Source organism: Geospiza fortis, unplaced genomic scaffold, assembly GCF_000277835.1.
Source record: "Geospiza fortis unplaced genomic scaffold, GeoFor_1.0 scaffold55, whole genome shotgun sequence".
Classification (NCBI taxonomy): domain Eukaryota; kingdom Metazoa; phylum Chordata; class Aves; order Passeriformes; family Thraupidae; genus Geospiza; species Geospiza fortis.
Genome location: NW_005054308.1, coordinates 5,998,984 through 6,016,051, shown reverse-complemented (window position 1 = coordinate 6,016,051; position 17,068 = coordinate 5,998,984). Strand labels below are relative to the sequence as shown.

The 17,068-nt window shown below is 56.8% G+C and overlaps 1 protein-coding gene across 1 annotated transcript in view; it reads left to right on the top strand.

Moving 5' to 3' along the window:
• CAMK2A (calcium/calmodulin dependent protein kinase II alpha) overlaps positions 1-17,068 on the top strand; it is a 31,605-nt gene that overhangs the window by 2,895 nt on the left and 11,642 nt on the right. Inside the window, exons 2-11 of the mRNA XM_031055196.1 lie at positions 2,744-2,838; positions 5,755-5,814; positions 9,731-9,785; positions 10,027-10,092; positions 11,611-11,683; positions 12,029-12,131; positions 13,174-13,268; positions 13,632-13,754; positions 14,495-14,578; positions 15,904-15,946. Coding sequence (XP_030911056.1) covers positions 2,744-2,838; positions 5,755-5,814; positions 9,731-9,785; positions 10,027-10,092; positions 11,611-11,683; positions 12,029-12,131; positions 13,174-13,268; positions 13,632-13,754; positions 14,495-14,578; positions 15,904-15,946 — 797 coding nt within the window. The remainder of the gene's footprint in view (positions 1-2,743; positions 2,839-5,754; positions 5,815-9,730; positions 9,786-10,026; positions 10,093-11,610; positions 11,684-12,028; positions 12,132-13,173; positions 13,269-13,631; positions 13,755-14,494; positions 14,579-15,903; positions 15,947-17,068) is intronic.

Genomic DNA, 17,068 nt, shown 5'->3' with positions numbered 1-17,068 from the left:
CAGGTTCAGGGAGAGGCTGGAGACAATTACCGTGCCGAGCCGTAGGATCAGCCCCTCCGCTCCCGGAGCTGCAGGAGAGGGAGCTTATTAAAAAGGAAAAAAATAAAATATGGAGGAACAAAAAATCCCCAGCCCACACTCTTCTCTCTAGAAAGGAAAAAAAATGCCTCGGAGGAGGAGGAGGTGTTGAAGAGAGGGAGGGTGGCAGCAGCACAGCCGGGCACTGGCAGGGAAGGTGTGAAAAAGGGAGAAGCGGAGCATCCTGGTGGCAAAGCCGCTCTTGAGCTGGTGGGGAAGGCCGTGGGGACAAGGCATGGGGTCAGGCCTGGCCTAGGGATCAAGGGACAGGGGCTGCAGGGCTGGGGCTCAGCAGTGCCAGGGCTCGGGGCTGCAGACAGGGCTTGTGCTGGGCTCTGGGTCCAGCGTCACCCTGCGGTGGCAGCCGGCCAGGTGACAAGGACACGGTCTGTGCCCACGGCCCTGCAGGTGATGTACCCGCCCCCGGCTCAGACTGGGACACTCTGTCTCATCCAAGCCAGGCAGAGAGGGGGATCCTCAGCTGCCACCAGGGTTGGGGTGATCCCCACCCAAAGGCCCAGCCCTGGGAGCTGCTGTCCATGGCCAGGGAACAGGACATGATTCCTTCCTTCCAGAGGGGGTTCTTGCAGCTCTCAGGGGCTGAGCTCCCTGCCTGGCACCCCCAGCAGTGCCTGCAGTGCTCCATGAGCCCCTGGTGTGGAAGGGGATGCTGCCTTTGCCAGGAAGATGCTGTACTTAGGTGGAGCAAAGGGCTTTTTTTTCCCCTAGGATGGAAAAATCCTACATGGAGCTGAGTAGCAAGGGAGCAGCCTGGCACAGGGAGTAGAGCATGGCTGGAGGTGAAACACCCAATGTGGAGGGTTCCTGGCCAATTCAGACCCAGCTGAAGGACCCAACTGGAACAAGGATGGGAGTATGGCAAGCATGCTGTACCCCTGGGTATCCTGCACCTGCATCCAGGGTTCCAGGTTCCACCCACCCTCCAGGCACACAGGGTTTTGCTTATGCTTTACAGACCACAAATAGACATTTGGTTTCTGTTAGGAAGGACTGGAGGAGCCAAAAGCCAGGAATGCAGATGGGGGAATGAAACAGTGGCTTCCCATGGCTCCCCTTTTTGTGCTGTTCAATTCAAATAAGTAGATGAGGAAGTGGCTGTGGACACTGGGACCAGGAGTGACCATTGGTCCCCAGCCTCCAGTGGGTCTGGGACACTCACTGCTGGGTTCTGCAGTGAAACCCCAAGCTGGGGCAGAGGGATGACCCTGCTTGCTGCACTCTGTGCTGCAGACTGTCCTGCCACTGCAGAAACATCACACATGTCTTTAGGGAAAAAAATAGAGAAGCTGAGTCCCAGGGATCCACAGGATTCCATAAACCCTGCACAGTGTGGGGCTCCCAGCAGGATGAAGAGAGCGAGACCACAGGACTGCCAATAGCTCTGGCCTGCCTACCTAAGGCAAGCTGGCTATGAAGCATTTCGCCCACCCTTTCCAGTTAATTCTTCCCCACTTTTCAGGGATATGAACAGCTCAGCTCTTTCAGCAGCCGGGATGAAATGGCAGGACGGGGAAGCTGGGAAGCACCAGGATGTTTTTCCCCAGCTCCTGCCTGGCACGTGCCGTGAGCGATGCTCGGCACTGGGCGCGTGGGCTGCCAGCTCTGCTGGGGCTCCATCCCCATCCCTCCACACCCGCTGCTCGCCTGCTCTCCTAAAAATCACATTCCAACCCAAATTGCCCGTCTCCACCCGCCCCCGCCGCTAAAATCAATTATCAGCCGCTCTCGACAGCCCGAGGCCTTTCATTGCTCGGCAGGGAGTTGGAGCGGGGTGAAGGGGACTGGGGGAGGGTGGGGCAGGAGGTGGGATTGCTTTTGATAGTTGTTATTTTAGCGATTGGAGAGGTTTGGCAGGAAAGGGAACCTGGCACAAAGGTTGTGCTCAGCAGGGCTGGAGCGTGCATGGGTGTGTGATTGCAGCGCTGCAGCTCCCAGCCTTGCGCCGGCGCTGGCAGTGCCATGAGCTGGCAGGACTTGGGGCAGGGGGTACCAGGGCAGGCAGGAGTCCTTGGAGTGTCCCATCCTCGTGCTTGCTCGCCTGCCAGACCCCAGGAGAGCTTTGCACCTGTGCAAGGTGCAGCATCCATCGCTGTCCAGCTGGGCTCCATCCTTGCAGGGTGCCCTGGGCTGTCCCTGCCTGGGTGACAGTTTTGCAGTGGGAGAGGGGATCTGGCACTTGTCACAGTTGCTAAGTCCTGCTGTGACTGAAAGGGAGAGCTGTCACAACAGGGAGAGCCACACAGACTGAAGTGGCTGAGAGCTACGTGGCAGCTGGAGCCACCACAGTTTCCCTTGGGAACCATAAATCCCAGTAAATCACTGCTCCTTCCCTCCTGGCAACAGGTGGGACAAAGCCAGGAGGAAGAGGAGGAAAAGTGCACTGGGGTGTCCCAGAGGAGCATGGAGGGGAGAAGCCCACATTCCTCTCTAGGTCTGCCTGTGCCTCCTCCCGTCATTCCTCAAGGACAGTGGTGGTGCAGGGAAGCTGATCCCTCCAGGCTTTGCACAAGTCCCTGCCCCAGGAGCACCTATCCCCATCCTTGTCCCCATGCCTGTGGCTGCCCCTCACCCCACAGCCACACCAGGGCTGAGCTGTGCCTGCTCCCACCCCAAGCCCTTCAGCTCTGGCTTCTGCTGTTCCCAGGGGCGCTTTCTCCATCGTCCGGAGATGCGTGAAGGTGCTGGCAGGACAAGAGTATGCGGCCAAGATCATCAATACCAAGAAGCTCTCTGCTCGAGGTAAGCACTGAGGGTGTTTTGGGGAAAGCAAGAGGTGAGCAGGGCTCATGCAGTGGGGAATTTGTCCTCCCTGCATGGTGCTGGGATGATGCCTTTGATGTGCAATGAGGTGAGGGGTCTTTGATTGAGGGGGATCCTTCGTCCCACCCTGTCCCTGCTGTGGTACTCCCTGAGGTCCCTGATGGATGGGGTGAACATCCCAAGGAGGTGTCTTGGTGGCTGCTTGCCACATCCCATCTGATCACAGGGATGCATCTGCAGCCTGGCTGTGCCAAGGCTCAGGGCAACTCCCAGATCCCAATCTGCCTCAGGAGCCAGAGGATCCCATTTCTGTCCCTGAGACTCCCCCACCACCCTGCACACACATTGCAGCAAAATGATGGTTACAGCCTTGCAACAAGTCAGACCGGCTTTGGGTGCAGGGTAGCACAGTTATTTTGGGAGGATAACTTCCTGAGAGGGCCCCTGCTGACACCCCATCCCTGCTCTGGGGCCTGTAAGTTTTCTTACTCATATACCTACATCAATGAAAGGGGAACATCCCTTCAGGTGCGGGTTTGACTTAATTTCTACCTGGAAATGGGCCCTCAACCCTTGCTGTTTTCTGCTCTGGTGGAACATATTGGCTGTTTGCTGCTGGAAGAGGTGCTGGAGGGTCTGTCCTGGTGGGTCTATCTCTAGTGAGGCTGAGATGAGCCAGCACAGAAATGATCAACCAGCCCTTGCCTCAAGCCAGAGCTCCCTCTGCCCCCCTCTGCCCCAGCTGGCAGAGGAGCTGTGGTGAGGAGGATTGAAAGGATGAGGCAGCAGATGCCGTGTCCCCGCTCCGGCTCCCCCCTGGCTGCCGGCAGTGCAGGATGTGTGCTGGGAGGAAGCACCCTGCCAGGAGGGTTTAATTAACCTCCCTCGGTGTCTCTCCCAGTTCCACTGCTGACCTCCGATGGCAAAACAGAAATGCAGAAAAGAGTGACAAGCTCCTTTCTGACCTGGAATTAAACCAGCATGTCGCAGGATCCCTCCCACAGCGCTGCCAAAGCAGCACAGCACCGGCGCTGAGCCCTCGAGGTCCTCCAGCACTGACTCCTGCCCCTCATCAGGGATGCAAATCATTTTCTTCTTTCCAAGCCCAAGGCTGGGCTCTGGGCAGGGTGTGCAGTGCTGGGCTCAGCCCTTGGCTCCTGCCCGGGTTCCCCAGCTGGCAAACGCCTCCCGGTTTCCAGGGCTGTCTGGAGCAGCAGATTGAGCCGCCCTCCCTGTGCTCCCTCCTGCCTCCGCTCGCCTCCTCCTGCTGTTTGCCCCTCTCCGTTCTCTCCTGGGGTTTGTGCCGTCCCTGCAGTGCCCAGCAGTCCCCTGGAGAGGCTTCACTGGGGTTCTTTTCCCTGCTCTGCCAGCTGGAATCACCAGTGCCTCTGGCTAATGGTGTGGAACCCCCCGTTTCTGCAGTGCTGGCAGGGAGGATGGCACCTCCCCAGATACAAAGGGCAGACGGGAGAGAAGTGGGGAGAAGGTGAGAGAAGCTGCAAAACACCCCCAGTATGGTCTGTTTCTTTAGACATCCTCCTGACTGCCAGCACAGAGGGGCCAGGAGGACAGAAGGTGGAGATTTTGGAGGAAAAATGAGGTTTGGATGTGTGCAGGAGCTGGGTTAGTGGCATAGGAGAGGCTGTAACCCACCTCCCCAACGAAGTGCTTGCCCCACTGGTCACGCTGTCCCTCCATCCCATCCCCATCACCCATCCCACAATGGACTTTAGTTGTGAGAACAGCCTGAACTCCAGCCTCTCCTTGTCACCCTGTCCCACCCTGGGAAGGCTGTCACCCATCGGGGGAAACACTGTGGGGAGCTGAATGAGGCCACCAATGTTATCTCAGCCTTCAGCTCACAGCCTCCAGCACAGGCTGCAAAGCTCACCCCAGGCCCCAGGGTGCCTCTGGAACAGGATCCCGGGCCCTGGGGAGGCTGCAGCCCTGCAGAGAAGGGGCTGCGCTGCTTTCACAGCTCAGCGGTCGGAGACACCCAGGTTTGGTTTGATGCAGAGCGAGACTCTGGGGTGTGAACCTGCAAGGTAGCAGTGAGAGCGCTGAGAGACAGCAGCCCTAATTATATCCTCGCTTGTCCTGGCTGCTGAGTGCCTGCACAAAATGCCTCCAGTCAGGCACCTCCATGCAGGGCGGCTGGGTCAGCTGTGAGCAAGGAGAGAGGGGCAGAGGAAGAAAGAAAATGATTTGCAGATTCCTTCTGAGCTGTCCCAGGGCGGAGGATTTTTTGGCTCAGCTCAGCTTGCTTTGCCCAGAGCTCTGTTGTCTCACATCCCCAAGGCTGCTGAAAGCTGGGGAGTGGGACCTGTGCTTCCTGTTTGGAGAGAGGCACTGGTTCTGAGATAGGGTTCTGCCGTGTAGGAGAGCAAAGCCCTGGGGTGGAATGGCTGACGATGGCGAGGGGGAGTGAAGCCCATAGCCTCATTTCATCCTCACACCTCTCTCTGGTTCACTCTGCCTTCGATTGCTGAAATTGTATCATGCGAGGCTGGCAGTGTCCTGGCTGATTGCCTGTGCCTGGGTGAATAGGAGAAAAAGGAGCAGTGCTGCCAGCAAGGATAACCCAGGCAGATCCAGGGTATTTGGGAGGTGATCAGAGATTGTTCAGCAAAGAAAAGGGAGAGGGGAGAGTGAGGGATCATTCCAAACGCTAGATTGCCCATGGCATCAGTGCCTGAGGGGCTTAGCCAGGGACTGCATCTGTGCTGGGATTGTGCCCAATCGTGCCTTGATGCAGAACTTATCCCAAAATCCGTAACTCTTTAGAAAAAGGAAAAAAAGCTGCTCTGTCCCCCCAGGTTTCCTGTGCCAACACCTCCTCTTATAGCCATTGATTCCCTTCCTCAGATCCTAATTTAGGGCCGTTGCCTCTTTCAGATCACCAGAAGCTGGAGCGAGAAGCCCGGATCTGCCGTCTCCTGAAGCACCCCAACATTGGTAAGTGCACCCCTGGCTCCATCCTGGCTCTGCTGCCCCCCTGCCCTCCCAGGTCCCAGCCAGGGCCAGGGAGTCTCCATCCATCACCCAGCCCTGTCTGCAGCAGCACGGACTGCTCGTCCCAGAGGCCGAGAAGGGCTCGGTGTCCTCCTGCCCGGCTGACCTGCAGAGCCATCCCTCCTCTTCCTCACGGGAAACACCATCTTCAAACGGGGTCGTGGGGAAAAATGCCCCCACTGGGCACAGCGGGGCTGAAGTAGGTCCGGACTAACCCAGTTGGCCACAGCTCCCTCGGGGAGCAGCGGAGCCCCGGGAGGCTGCAAGAGGCTATTTTTACTGCTCTCCCCCCGCTCGGGTGCCGTATTGCTGTGCGTGCTCCAAAAAGCGGCTGCGGCTCGGAGCAGCAGCAGCGGCAGCGCGGGGCGTGTGGGAGGAGCGATGGCGGGGGGAAGCGAAGACTTTCCCACCGACCGTCCATCTGAAAGTAGCCTCCTTCGGAAAAGCTGTTTCAGGAAAACTCCTGAGCCCCTGCAAAAGACAAAAATAGGCCAGAAGGAGAGAGAGAAAGAGAGAGGGGAGGGGAAAAAACTGCAGTAAAAAAAAAAAAAAAACCCAAACTCCATCGTGGAAGTGATGCTGATGCAGGCTCGATCCCTGTGGATGGTCTGGGTGAACCCCCTCTTCTCTCTGCTGCACCCCAGGATGTGCCAACCCCAGTGAGATCCTGCAGCTTTAGGGAAAGCATTTGGTGGTTTCTGCAGCCCTCTCAACCCACAGTCAGGAGCTGGGAGGGTTCCTGTGTGGCTGAGCTGCTCCCTGGCTCCCTCACTGCTCCGGTGACCTGGATCCATCCTTCCCCAGGAGCTGCTGCAGCAGATTCAGGGAGCTAGAACCAGGGCCACTGGGACAAGCCATGTGGCTCCTGTCCCATAAATATTTCAGTTCCAAAAAAGACTGTCAGCTTCCATCTGTCTCGGGCACACGGCTGTGTGGCAGGTCTCCCCTTCACTGCCGGGCTGCCGGACCCTGCAGCATTCCCCAGCCTCTGCTCCAGCAGGACCAGGAGCTGTCCTGCAGGGGTCCCTCCGCGGCCTCCAGCCTCCTCTTTGCACCAAAATACCTGCGGGGATTGCCGAGACCTGAAGGAACACACTGCAAAGTGTGTGAGTAGGAAGAAATGCTAAACCTGGAGGAGCTCACCGTGTGAGACCTGCAGGATGGCACCTGCAGGTTTCCCGGGTTCCCAGCTTGGCCACAGCTCTTTCTCGCCACTGTCTTCCACCCTTCCCTCTCCATCACATTCCCTTGGGGCTGGCAAGGTCTCTGAGGACCAAAACACCTCAGCTGTCCCTGTCCTTGTCCCCCATCTCTACACTACCCCTCGCTGTTTGGCTGTGACCCGGCAGCTTCAGAGCTGCAAAGGCTGGAAGGGGTTAACAGCATGAGATGCTAACAAGCCCAATCTGCTGCTATTTATACTCAGGAGGCTCTTCTCCACCCCCCACCCCACACCCTCTTTCCTTTCACCCCCCTCCACTGCTCCTGCTGCCTGGAAACTTGGGCTTGCAGCTTCCACAGGCGCTCGGTACCCACACAGGAGCTGGAATGAGCAGTGCACTGCAGAGCAGCCTGGCCTGAGGAAGAGGAGGCACTGCTGCTGGAGGAGCCAAAACAGCCCTGTCCAGCCCTTCCCGGAGAGAAGCACCCCAGCTGCCAAGGGGCTTTGCTGTCCTCTTACTTGCTCCCTGCAGGGAGGGGGGGTCCTTCCATCTCCCATGAGATGCCGTGCTGCAGTTCCTGAAAGAACCAACCTGTGCTCTGCGCTGTGCCTGCTGGAGAGCTCATGGAAAGCTGTGCATGGGCAGTTAAAGGCAGGTCCAGGTCCCCAGGACCCCACAGCACACCCACAGCACTGGGTGATACACTAGGGAGAGCTGTTTCCATTCAGGGAATTCTTGCTTTATCAGGAAAGCTTTGCCTGCACTCAACCCTGGAGTCTGAACTCCAGGTACTTGTCCTCTGACTCTCGTTTCTGAAGCCGTGTCCTGTTCCTGCCTTGGCTCTCAGCTCTGAGCTGGAGTGTTTTGGCCAGTGTGGCTCCCTCTGACTATGGTCAGTAACAGATACTTGTAGGATCAGGCTATATTTAGAGCAGCTGCTCCCTCTTATACCTTCTTGGCTCCTGGCAGCCGCAGGCTTTGGGACTTCCCAAGCAGGGAACGTATCTGGACCATATGCTTATGGTTATGCTGGCCCTATCCACACCAAACTCACCTAATCCCTCTGAGAATACTTTGGCTTCTGTGGGATCCCAGGCGTGATACCCCCAAATCCCTCCCAGGCGAGATGAAATGGGAGGAAATGTGTTTCTTCCAGCAGAGGAAGGCAGAAAAGCTGGGGCTGTATGTTGGAGAAAAACAGAGCAGACACAGATGTCAGGGCACAGGGGATGTCTGCAGAGGCCAGCAGTCAGGAGAGATAACTGGGGAATGAGATGAGCAACTTGTGTCAGTAGCCAAGATCACAAGAGAGACAGAAAAGATTCTGACCAGCCCATCTGTTGCAATAGGACATGAAATGAACGACACGCACAGGCTGAAATGTCCAAGGTAGTTTATTTCCAAACTCCAATATTTATAGACTTTCAAAAGTGACAATGGATTGAAGGATGAAATTGCCACCTCTCCAGCCACACTGGTCAAACCAACAGTCCATCAATTCTCTCCTCCTCCAGAAAGGAATGCAAAGCAATCATTATTTTCATGAAAAGTGCATGAGAAACTCCATTACAAAAATGTAAACATCAGAAGGCTTAGCAGAACTTAGAAGAACAGGGTGACACCCATCAGCCCTCGTTTGCTCTGTGCCCTGGCCAGATGAGGTGACACTGCTGGCACCATGCTCTTGGCAGCCTCTGGATTTGCCCACAGAGCTTGGAGATGGGAAAAGGAGCAGCAAAGTGGTGTTTACTGGCCTGGCAGATAGGAGTGACACGGTGCAGTGTCTGTGCTCAGTGCTGGGGTTGTTATCTCCCCTGGCTCACACTCAGTCTGGAGGATGTTTCCATATAGGGCTCAGCTGATTTAGATGCAGTAAAAGGGGCTAGGAGTAAAAACTCCCACAAAATCTCTCACCTGAATGTTTCTTTTTTCTTCCCTGATTCCCAACATTCTCAAATATGTTGAAAGTTGTATAAGGCTGAAACCAGGTGAGAGAGAGGAAGCACTGAATATTTATAGCCTCAAGGGAATCAAACAAAATACCAGGGGGCAGAGGATGCTGGAGAAGTGTCTGTTTATCCACCCCACCTGTTTCTGTGCCAGTCCCCTTGCTGCACACCTGCCTGCTAAGTGTGAGCAGGGATCTGAGCCTGAATAACCAGCATGCAGCAGGGTGACAGGTTTGTACCTGGCTGCACCTGGCAAGGGGTGTGCCCAAGGGGAGAAGGTGCCAGGAGATGGGGAAATTCATCCTGTGGAGATTCCCAAGGAGAAAAGGAAGGTCATGAGCAGAAAATAAAAAGCCCTGTGGGTGCCAGAGTTGTTAGCTCAGCTCCCTGCTGAGCTCTCCCTCTGCTTGGGCACCTCTCCTGACAGGACTGGGGACACCCATGCCTGCAGCCTTCCCAGTGCCCAAGATAGCCCAGCAGCTGCCTGGAACTCTGGCCAAGCACAGCCCCGGGGCACTCCCCAGTTTGGATGTGATCTTTGAGCCTTGCACGACTGCCCCAGGCTGGGGCCATGGCTGGGGTCCCCTGGTGAGCAGGGACCCCCACCCAGCCAGTGGCAATAGCAAGACGAATAGCCCTGCTGTGCCCTTCCCCAGCCCCTGCTCGTGCCCAGAGGGGAGCAGGGGCATTCCCAGGGAGTGGAGCGGGATCCAGGTGTAGCCCATAACCCTTCTGTCTCTGCTGCAGTGAGGCTCCATGACAGCATCTCTGAAGAGGGCCACCACTACCTGATATTTGACCTGTGAGTAATGCATCCCCTACCCACAGCAGCTCCGTGCTGCCCCCGGGGTGACCTGACCTCCACCTCACCTGAGCCCTTCCCCAGGCTGGGTTGGACCCAAACTCGGGTCCCCCAGGCCGGGTAGAGGGCAGGTCCCCATGCTGCACCCCCAGTTCTCTCCCCATGCATGTGCTGTGCCGTTTTTGGGGGATTGCCAGGGCTGCGTGTGCTGTCAGTCAATCCAGCCCCTGTTCTCCTGCAGGGTCACCGGCGGGGAGCTCTTTGAGGACATTGTGGCCAGGGAGTACTACAGCGAAGCAGATGCCAGGTGAGCCAGGCTGTGGAGGGGACAGGAGGTGTCCCCTTCTCCCACGAGCTGCTCCCTCCCAGGCTCCTGCATGACTGGCTTTCTGCAGCCCCAGCTCATTCTGTACTGGGAAGTGTTTCACAGCCACTCTGCAACACATACTCATAGACTGGAACTGTGATGCAAAAAAAAACCCAAAACCAAAATGCTCTTTTTAACCCACCCAACTCATGTGCCAGGAGGTGCATGTGCTGCCATAGCACTGGTCCCCACTTTGGCTCTGATGGCCCCCAGCCATTGCCCACAGCATCCCCAGGACGCTGGGATAGCCAACATCTGACCTCACTGTACATGAACAGGGTGTTGGGGGCTCCCTGCTCTGGGGGCACCAGGACTGCCTGCTCTGGGGGCACCAGGGCTCCCCAGGCTGGCAGGGAGGAAACCCAGCACCAGGCTGGTGGCCAGCCAGGGCCACGATAGCACAGACACCCTGCAGATGTCACTCCTTCCCCCTGGAGCTGCATTCCAGCCCTCTGCAAGTGTTCTCTGGCATTTGCCACTTGAAAGCACTGAGGAGGAGCAGTCAAGACAGGCTGTGCTGGAGCTCTGCTCCCTCCCACACTCCCACTGGCACTTTCCAGGTACCTTCTGCAGAGCCATTTCAGCCACCCCTTTGGTCCCTGCAGCTCATCCAGGGGACAGCATTAGTCTCACTCTTTTGAGGGGACATGATCTGGCCCTCTCCAGTCTCCAGATACCACTGTGCCTCTTGGCTTTGCCCCCAGGCTAAGCATAGCCTGTATGTACCTCCAGGGGGGTGGTAAACTCTGCACTGCCTCTCTGCACGGAAATATCCTTTATTTCTAGGCAGAAAACAATCTCATTTAATGGGCTGCCTGCACTGAATCCACTTACAGCCCATCCACTTATTAGTGTCATACAAATAAAATAAAATACATGTAAATAAAGACCTTCTGCCTTGCACATAAGCTGTTTTGGAGCAGAAGTGATCAGTGCCTCTGTCTTTTTCCCTTCCTGTCTCACGCACACAGCAGAGCTGGAATATAATGAACTAGATATAAAGCAAGCAGACCCAGCAGAGCCACCTGCATTAGAGGAAAGCAGGGAAATGGGGCTGGGGCAAAGGTTGCACAGAGCACATCTGCTCTGCCTGGGTTTGGAGACCAAATCTTTGCTGGTATTGTGGTTCCACTGTTGGTCTCCAGCTCCCCACCTCCAGTGCTGCTCCTGTGGGGTCCCCACGGGCTCAGCTGTGTCCCCTAAGCTCCTGCTTACCATTATTTGGTGCACAATAGCTCTGTTAGGGTGCTACTGGGTTAAAACTGCTCCCCACAGGTGTGTGAGTGTCAGTGGAGGGGGATGCTGAGCTGGGCTGCAGGGCTGCTGATGGGAGAGGGGCAGAGGGGTGAAATGCAGCAGAATAGAAGTGTCTGACAAAACTCTGCCTCACCATGCACTCGTGTGAGCTTTCTCCCCTCTCCCACAGCACTTGTGTGAGCTTTCTCCTCTCTCCCACAGCCACTGCATCCAGCAGATCCTGGAGGCCGTCCTGCACTGCCACCAGATGGGGGTGGTTCACCGGGATCTGAAGGTAGGAGCTGCAGGCAGAGTGCCTGTGGGAGGACAGGAGACCCCATCTGTGATGCAAAGCACTGTGGAACAACGCCCAGAGTCCTTCAGGGTGCTGAAACAGCAGGGAGGAACACGTGCAGGGCTGCGGGAAACCCACAGAGCACAGACCAGCTCTGGAGTGAAATGACACAAGGGAGATGGGGCAGGGAGTCTGGGATCCAGGGACACCAGGACAAAGAGCAGGACAAAGCAGTTGGGGAGCACATCCAGATGTTCCTCTGTGCTGTGCTGGGAAGCTCCTCCTGCCAACAGCAGAGCCCCTGAGGGGTTTTCACTCCTCTCCAACCCCCATCTCCTTCTGCAGCCGGAGAACCTGCTGTTGGCATCCAAGCTGAAGGGGGCTGCCGTCAAGCTGGCTGACTTTGGCCTCGCCATCGAGGTGGAGGGCGACCAGCAAGCGTGGTTTGGTGAGTGGGACTGGCCTGAGGTGGGGCATGGTGGTTCAGAGGGCTCCAGGACCCCGAGCCCAGAGTCATGGGAGAGCCCCAGCAGCACCAGCCCAGGAAGCACTGTGGATGAGCAGGCTGATGTGGAGCAAACAGCTCCACGGGGACTCTGTGGGTCACCGAGCTGTCCTGGTGAGATGGACAAGCTGGCAACAGGGCCAGACCAGTGGGGGGAAAGTGCACAGCAGAGCACTCCAGCCTTGGGCACCATCTGGGGTGTGGCAGTGGTAGAAAATCACAGTTTGCTCTGGCCTCGGGAGTGACAGAGGTTTCTGTCCCGGGGTCGGGATGTGCCAGCGCAGGGGCTCTGGCTGTGCCTGGCCGGGAGCAGGCCCTGCTGCTGAGCTGGGGCACGGGGCTGGGCCTGGCAGCGACGGGCTGTCTGTGCTGTCTGTGCCAGGTTTCGCCGGCACCCCGGGATACCTGTCCCCCGAGGTGCTCCGGAAGGATAGGGATGAGCCAGGCTGCTCATCCAGCGTGTCCCAAGTTGCAGTTTCCAGTCACACCTCAGCAAAGTCAGGGTGGAGGATTTACCCAGGAGATGGCACATCACCCTGGGCAACACACTCTCTCCCAATCCAGTGCGACCCTTCTCTGAAGGATCACCCCCCTGTGGGTGCCTAACTGGGAGTTATGTACCCAAAGCTCCCACTCAGGCGAGATCCTGCCTCTTTTCCCTGTGGTGCTGGTGGAGTCAGGCAATTCTTCCCTGCAGTTGCAGCCACAGGGGAGCCTTTTTCCATCCCTGATGTGGAAGAAGCATCACCCTCCAGGGCCAGGGCACCCACTTTGGGCTCTGTGTGGTGGCTGCCAGAGCCCTGAACCTCCCCAGGTGCTGAACTGGGCCCACTAACAAGCCTCTGGCTCTTTAAACAGTGACCAAATCTTCATGCTTCCCTAATTTCTGTTTTTCTGCTTGAGCTTGATCAGTCCCCAGGCTGTGTATGCTCCTGCTGCCAGCAATGAATTCTTTCCCACTGATCCCATCTCCTGTCCTGGACAGGTGTCATCCTCTACATCCTGCTGGTTGGGTACCCACCCTTTTGGGATGAAGACCAACACCGACTCTACCAGCAGATCAAGGCTGGGGCTTACGATGTGAGTGGGTTTGTCTTGCTGCCCCTTTCACAGTCTCCTCTCTCTCCTGCTGTCCCTGCCTCACAGCCTGCTGCTCTAGAAGAGCAACCAAGACAAATTCTGACCGATGGGAATGAGCACTTTCCTCTGCACTGGTCACAGAGCGTTGGCCTCATTGCCATGCCCAGTGCACACATTGGCACATTTCAGGGCCACTTTGTGGGAAAGACAGGTCCTGCCCTAAGCCTTCCAGCTTCCTTCTTCCACTCCTGCTTTTTGGTTTTCCACCTGGCAGCTCTCTCCAGTGGCCACCATTTCTCCAACCTGTCCCAAGTGCAGAGGGGCTCTCTGCCATGTCTCACCCCCTTCCCTTTGCTTTGGCAGTTCCCCTCCCCTGAATGGGACACAGTCACTCCTGAAGCAAAAGATCTCATCAACAAGATGTTGACCATAAACCCCTCCAAGCGCATCACAGCTGCCGAGGCTCTGAAGCACCCCTGGATATCGGTGAGCTGGGGCCCAAGGGAGAGAGATCTGGGGATTCACAAGTGGGGAACATCTCACTGGGGATCATTTGGTATCAAACACGCTGCCAGCTCTCTTCTGCATCCTGGGAAGATGGTTTCCTGGCAGGGTTCCTCTCAGTGCTCTCACAGCAGCATTTTCCCTGAGGTTTTACAGCAGAGAAAAGCTTGTGAGTGCAAACAGCGTGTTCCTGGGGGACCTGGTGATGGGAGGGACACACAGGCTCCCTGCCCTGGTGGGAACTGACTAATTTCTCAGTGTCATGCTGTGCTGGAGGGGGGTCTTTCTTCAGAGGCAATGGGAGTAGGCTCATGTTTATCCATCCATCCACTCCAGCAGCAATCGCTGCACCCTTCACTGCATCCTGCTGTTTCAGCTGCTGGTTCTCACCCTGAATCAGATCCTAAAGGCAGGAGGAGTCTGTGGGCGTAACCACACAGGTGCAAACCCTGAGCACACTGCTAAACATGGCTGGTCAGCCAAGGGGTTAACTCAGGGGGCAGCCAGTTCTCCACACATCCCCACCACCAGAGCAGATCCTGCTGACTCCAAAGCTTCCATCTCCCACTGCCCATTAAACTTTTATCTGCTGCTGCTGCTGCAGGCAGCTCTGGCCCGTGCCTCGGCCATGGGAGGTCATACACGTGTGTGAGCATGTGAGAGGCAGCCTGGGGGGCCCCTTCCCCCCAGAACTGCTCTGAGGCAGGTCTCTCTCCCCCCAGCACCGTGCCACCGTGGCGTCATGCATGCACAGGCAGGAGACTGTGGACTGTCTGAAGAAGTTCAATGCCCGCAGGAAGCTGAAGGTAACTCTGTCCAAGCTGGCTGCTAAATGCACAATCAGATCATTGGTGGGCTTGTCCCCTGGGTGGGAAACAAAAGGGTGGTGTCTGTGGGCAGTGGTGTGGGGGTGATGGGCATTTGGGGACCCCCATTGTGCAGAAGGGGAAGGAGACTGAGTGGGGTGACAGCTTCATGTGGCTGGGGTTCCCAACTGCTCAAAGAAAGCCATGGTGAAGGAAAGCACTGAGTCACACTGGACACTGGGTGAGGACTTTTCCACTGGAGCCAGTGTCAATATAGCTTCTTTTTGGGGCTGACCTGAGAGGCACAGTGAGACCCTTTGCCTGCTGGCCAATGCACTTTGCAGCCAAGAATAAAGTGATCCACAGACAGACAAAAAGCTCACCCACCCCAGCATCCCCACAGCCTTTCCCTTCTTGGATGCTGCCATGCACCACAGCCTGGGCCCCTCTGAAATCACCATCTCCAGCTTGAGCACCTCCCAGAGGCACCCATCTCCTGGGTGCTGCTCAGCTGGCAGCAGGGAGCTGGGAATGGGCTCTGGAAATCACAGTGCTGCCTGCAGAGCAGGATGAGGCTGCTCTGTGCCACAGCCTGAGCCATCAGTGCTCCAGGCCTGAACACAGCGTGACACAGAGCAGTGCAGCTGCAGACCACTTACAAGATTATCAGGCAAAGAAACTGGCTATAAACTATTATTACTTTTTAGCTAGACAAGTAATCAAATTAGTTCAGGCATACTTTTCAAAATAGTAATCCATTACTGTAAACAATTAGTCCAAAGTAATCTCATTATACACTTAGCAACTAGTTAGTAGACTCAGCTGGAAAAGGGGAAGGATTTTTACAAATGTTGTTATGTTGTTTTGTGGTGGTGATCTTTGCATGGCTCCCATGAGCAATCCCTGCCCTGCTGCTCTGAGCTGGCACAGCTTTAATCACAATTAAATCTGGTCCCACTCCCAGTGGGTCCCCTTGTTGCCAGCTGCTGGCCCCAGTCAGTGGGGTTGTCCTTCATCTAGGACAGGGCAGTATGGGAATGAAAAGTGCCCTGCAGATATTTTATATCCCTTTAATCTCAGAGGGAAGGCAGTTTTAGAGAATGCAACCCAATGCCAGCCATGGTGCTGGGGTATGGAGTCAGGTATTGAGAGCTGCTTTTGATGGCAGGAGAGAATATCAGTCCGTGGGCCAGTTCCTTCCTTCCTTCCCGTGGCTGGGGGACAGGTGCTGAGCAGGGCTTTCCTCCCCCAGGGGTGGGGGGAGCAGCAGGGAGCAGAGACCTGGGTTCAGCACACCCTTTCCTTCTGCCTTCCTTGTTTTTCAGGGAGCCATCCTCACCACCATGCTGGCCACCAGGAACTTCTCCGGTAGGTGCTGTCTCTGGGACTCATCCACTTGTCTTACAGGATACCCAGGGCAAATCTGGAGGGTAGGGTCCCTGGAGAGCTGCCTTTGCCTCATGTGTCACAGAGAGGCTGAGGTTGCAGCCTCGTGCCTCTGGGGATGTGTGGCTTTGGGTGTTCCTCCAGGAGAGGTCACCTGGCACCTCCAGGCTGGCTGCTGGTTTGGGATGCAAGAGAAAAAGTGTGGGGTTGAGGCTCAGTGATCCGCAGTGCTTTAGGGTTTTGGGGTTTATAGGCACCCAACCATCTGCCTTGTGCAGGGATGGGGATGTGGGTGCTGGGGGCAGCAGAGCTCAAGCAGCTGGTTTGGTTTTGTGTCCTCCTGGAGATGTTTGTGGCTCAGGGAGAGCATCCTCTGCATCGGGAGTGGGGAAAGGCCCCTGGTGCCACTGCAGGCATAGGGCAGCAGGATCTCACAGGTCTCTCCCCAGGCAGGTGGATGCTAATCCTGCAGGATTCCCCACTCACCTCCTGCCTCCCTACATCCCTGGTGCTGCCATGGTGACAGGACCAGCATTGCAGCCCGGCCTGGGCACACTGGAGAGGTCTCAGTGCAGCCAGAATCCCTCTGCTCCAGTGCCCTCCTGAGAGCTGTTCCTCTGGGGACACCTCACTGCGAGTGGGATGTCACAGGGGATTCCCCAGGAACCAAAAGGAGCTGTGTGACTGCAGGGCTCAGCCACTCGCTGTCACCTCCTGCCCTGCCCAGTGCTGGGGATGGCCCTGCGGTGGTGCTGCAGGGCTGGGACACGCCAGCCAAGCCCTGCACGCTGCTGAGCTTTGGGGCAGCCCTTTGGGGTTAGCTGGGTGTTTCAGGGCGCTTTGCTGAGGCTCCCCGAGTGCCAGGTGTAGGAGGTGGGCAGGGGTGCCAGGGCAGAGGGCTGTGGCCAGGGCTGCTCTCTGCATTTGTCGTGAGGGGATCGCGCTGACACATGTAGCACTTGTGGCGGGCGCTGGAGGAGTCCAGCAGCTGGGGGGATCCGATGTCAGCCCCAGGCCGGGAGAGGCGGACAGGAAGCAGCGGAAGGAAGGAAGTTCAAAGCATCTCTCCCGGTGCTGCCCGTCCCACGCACGGCCCAGGGGCTC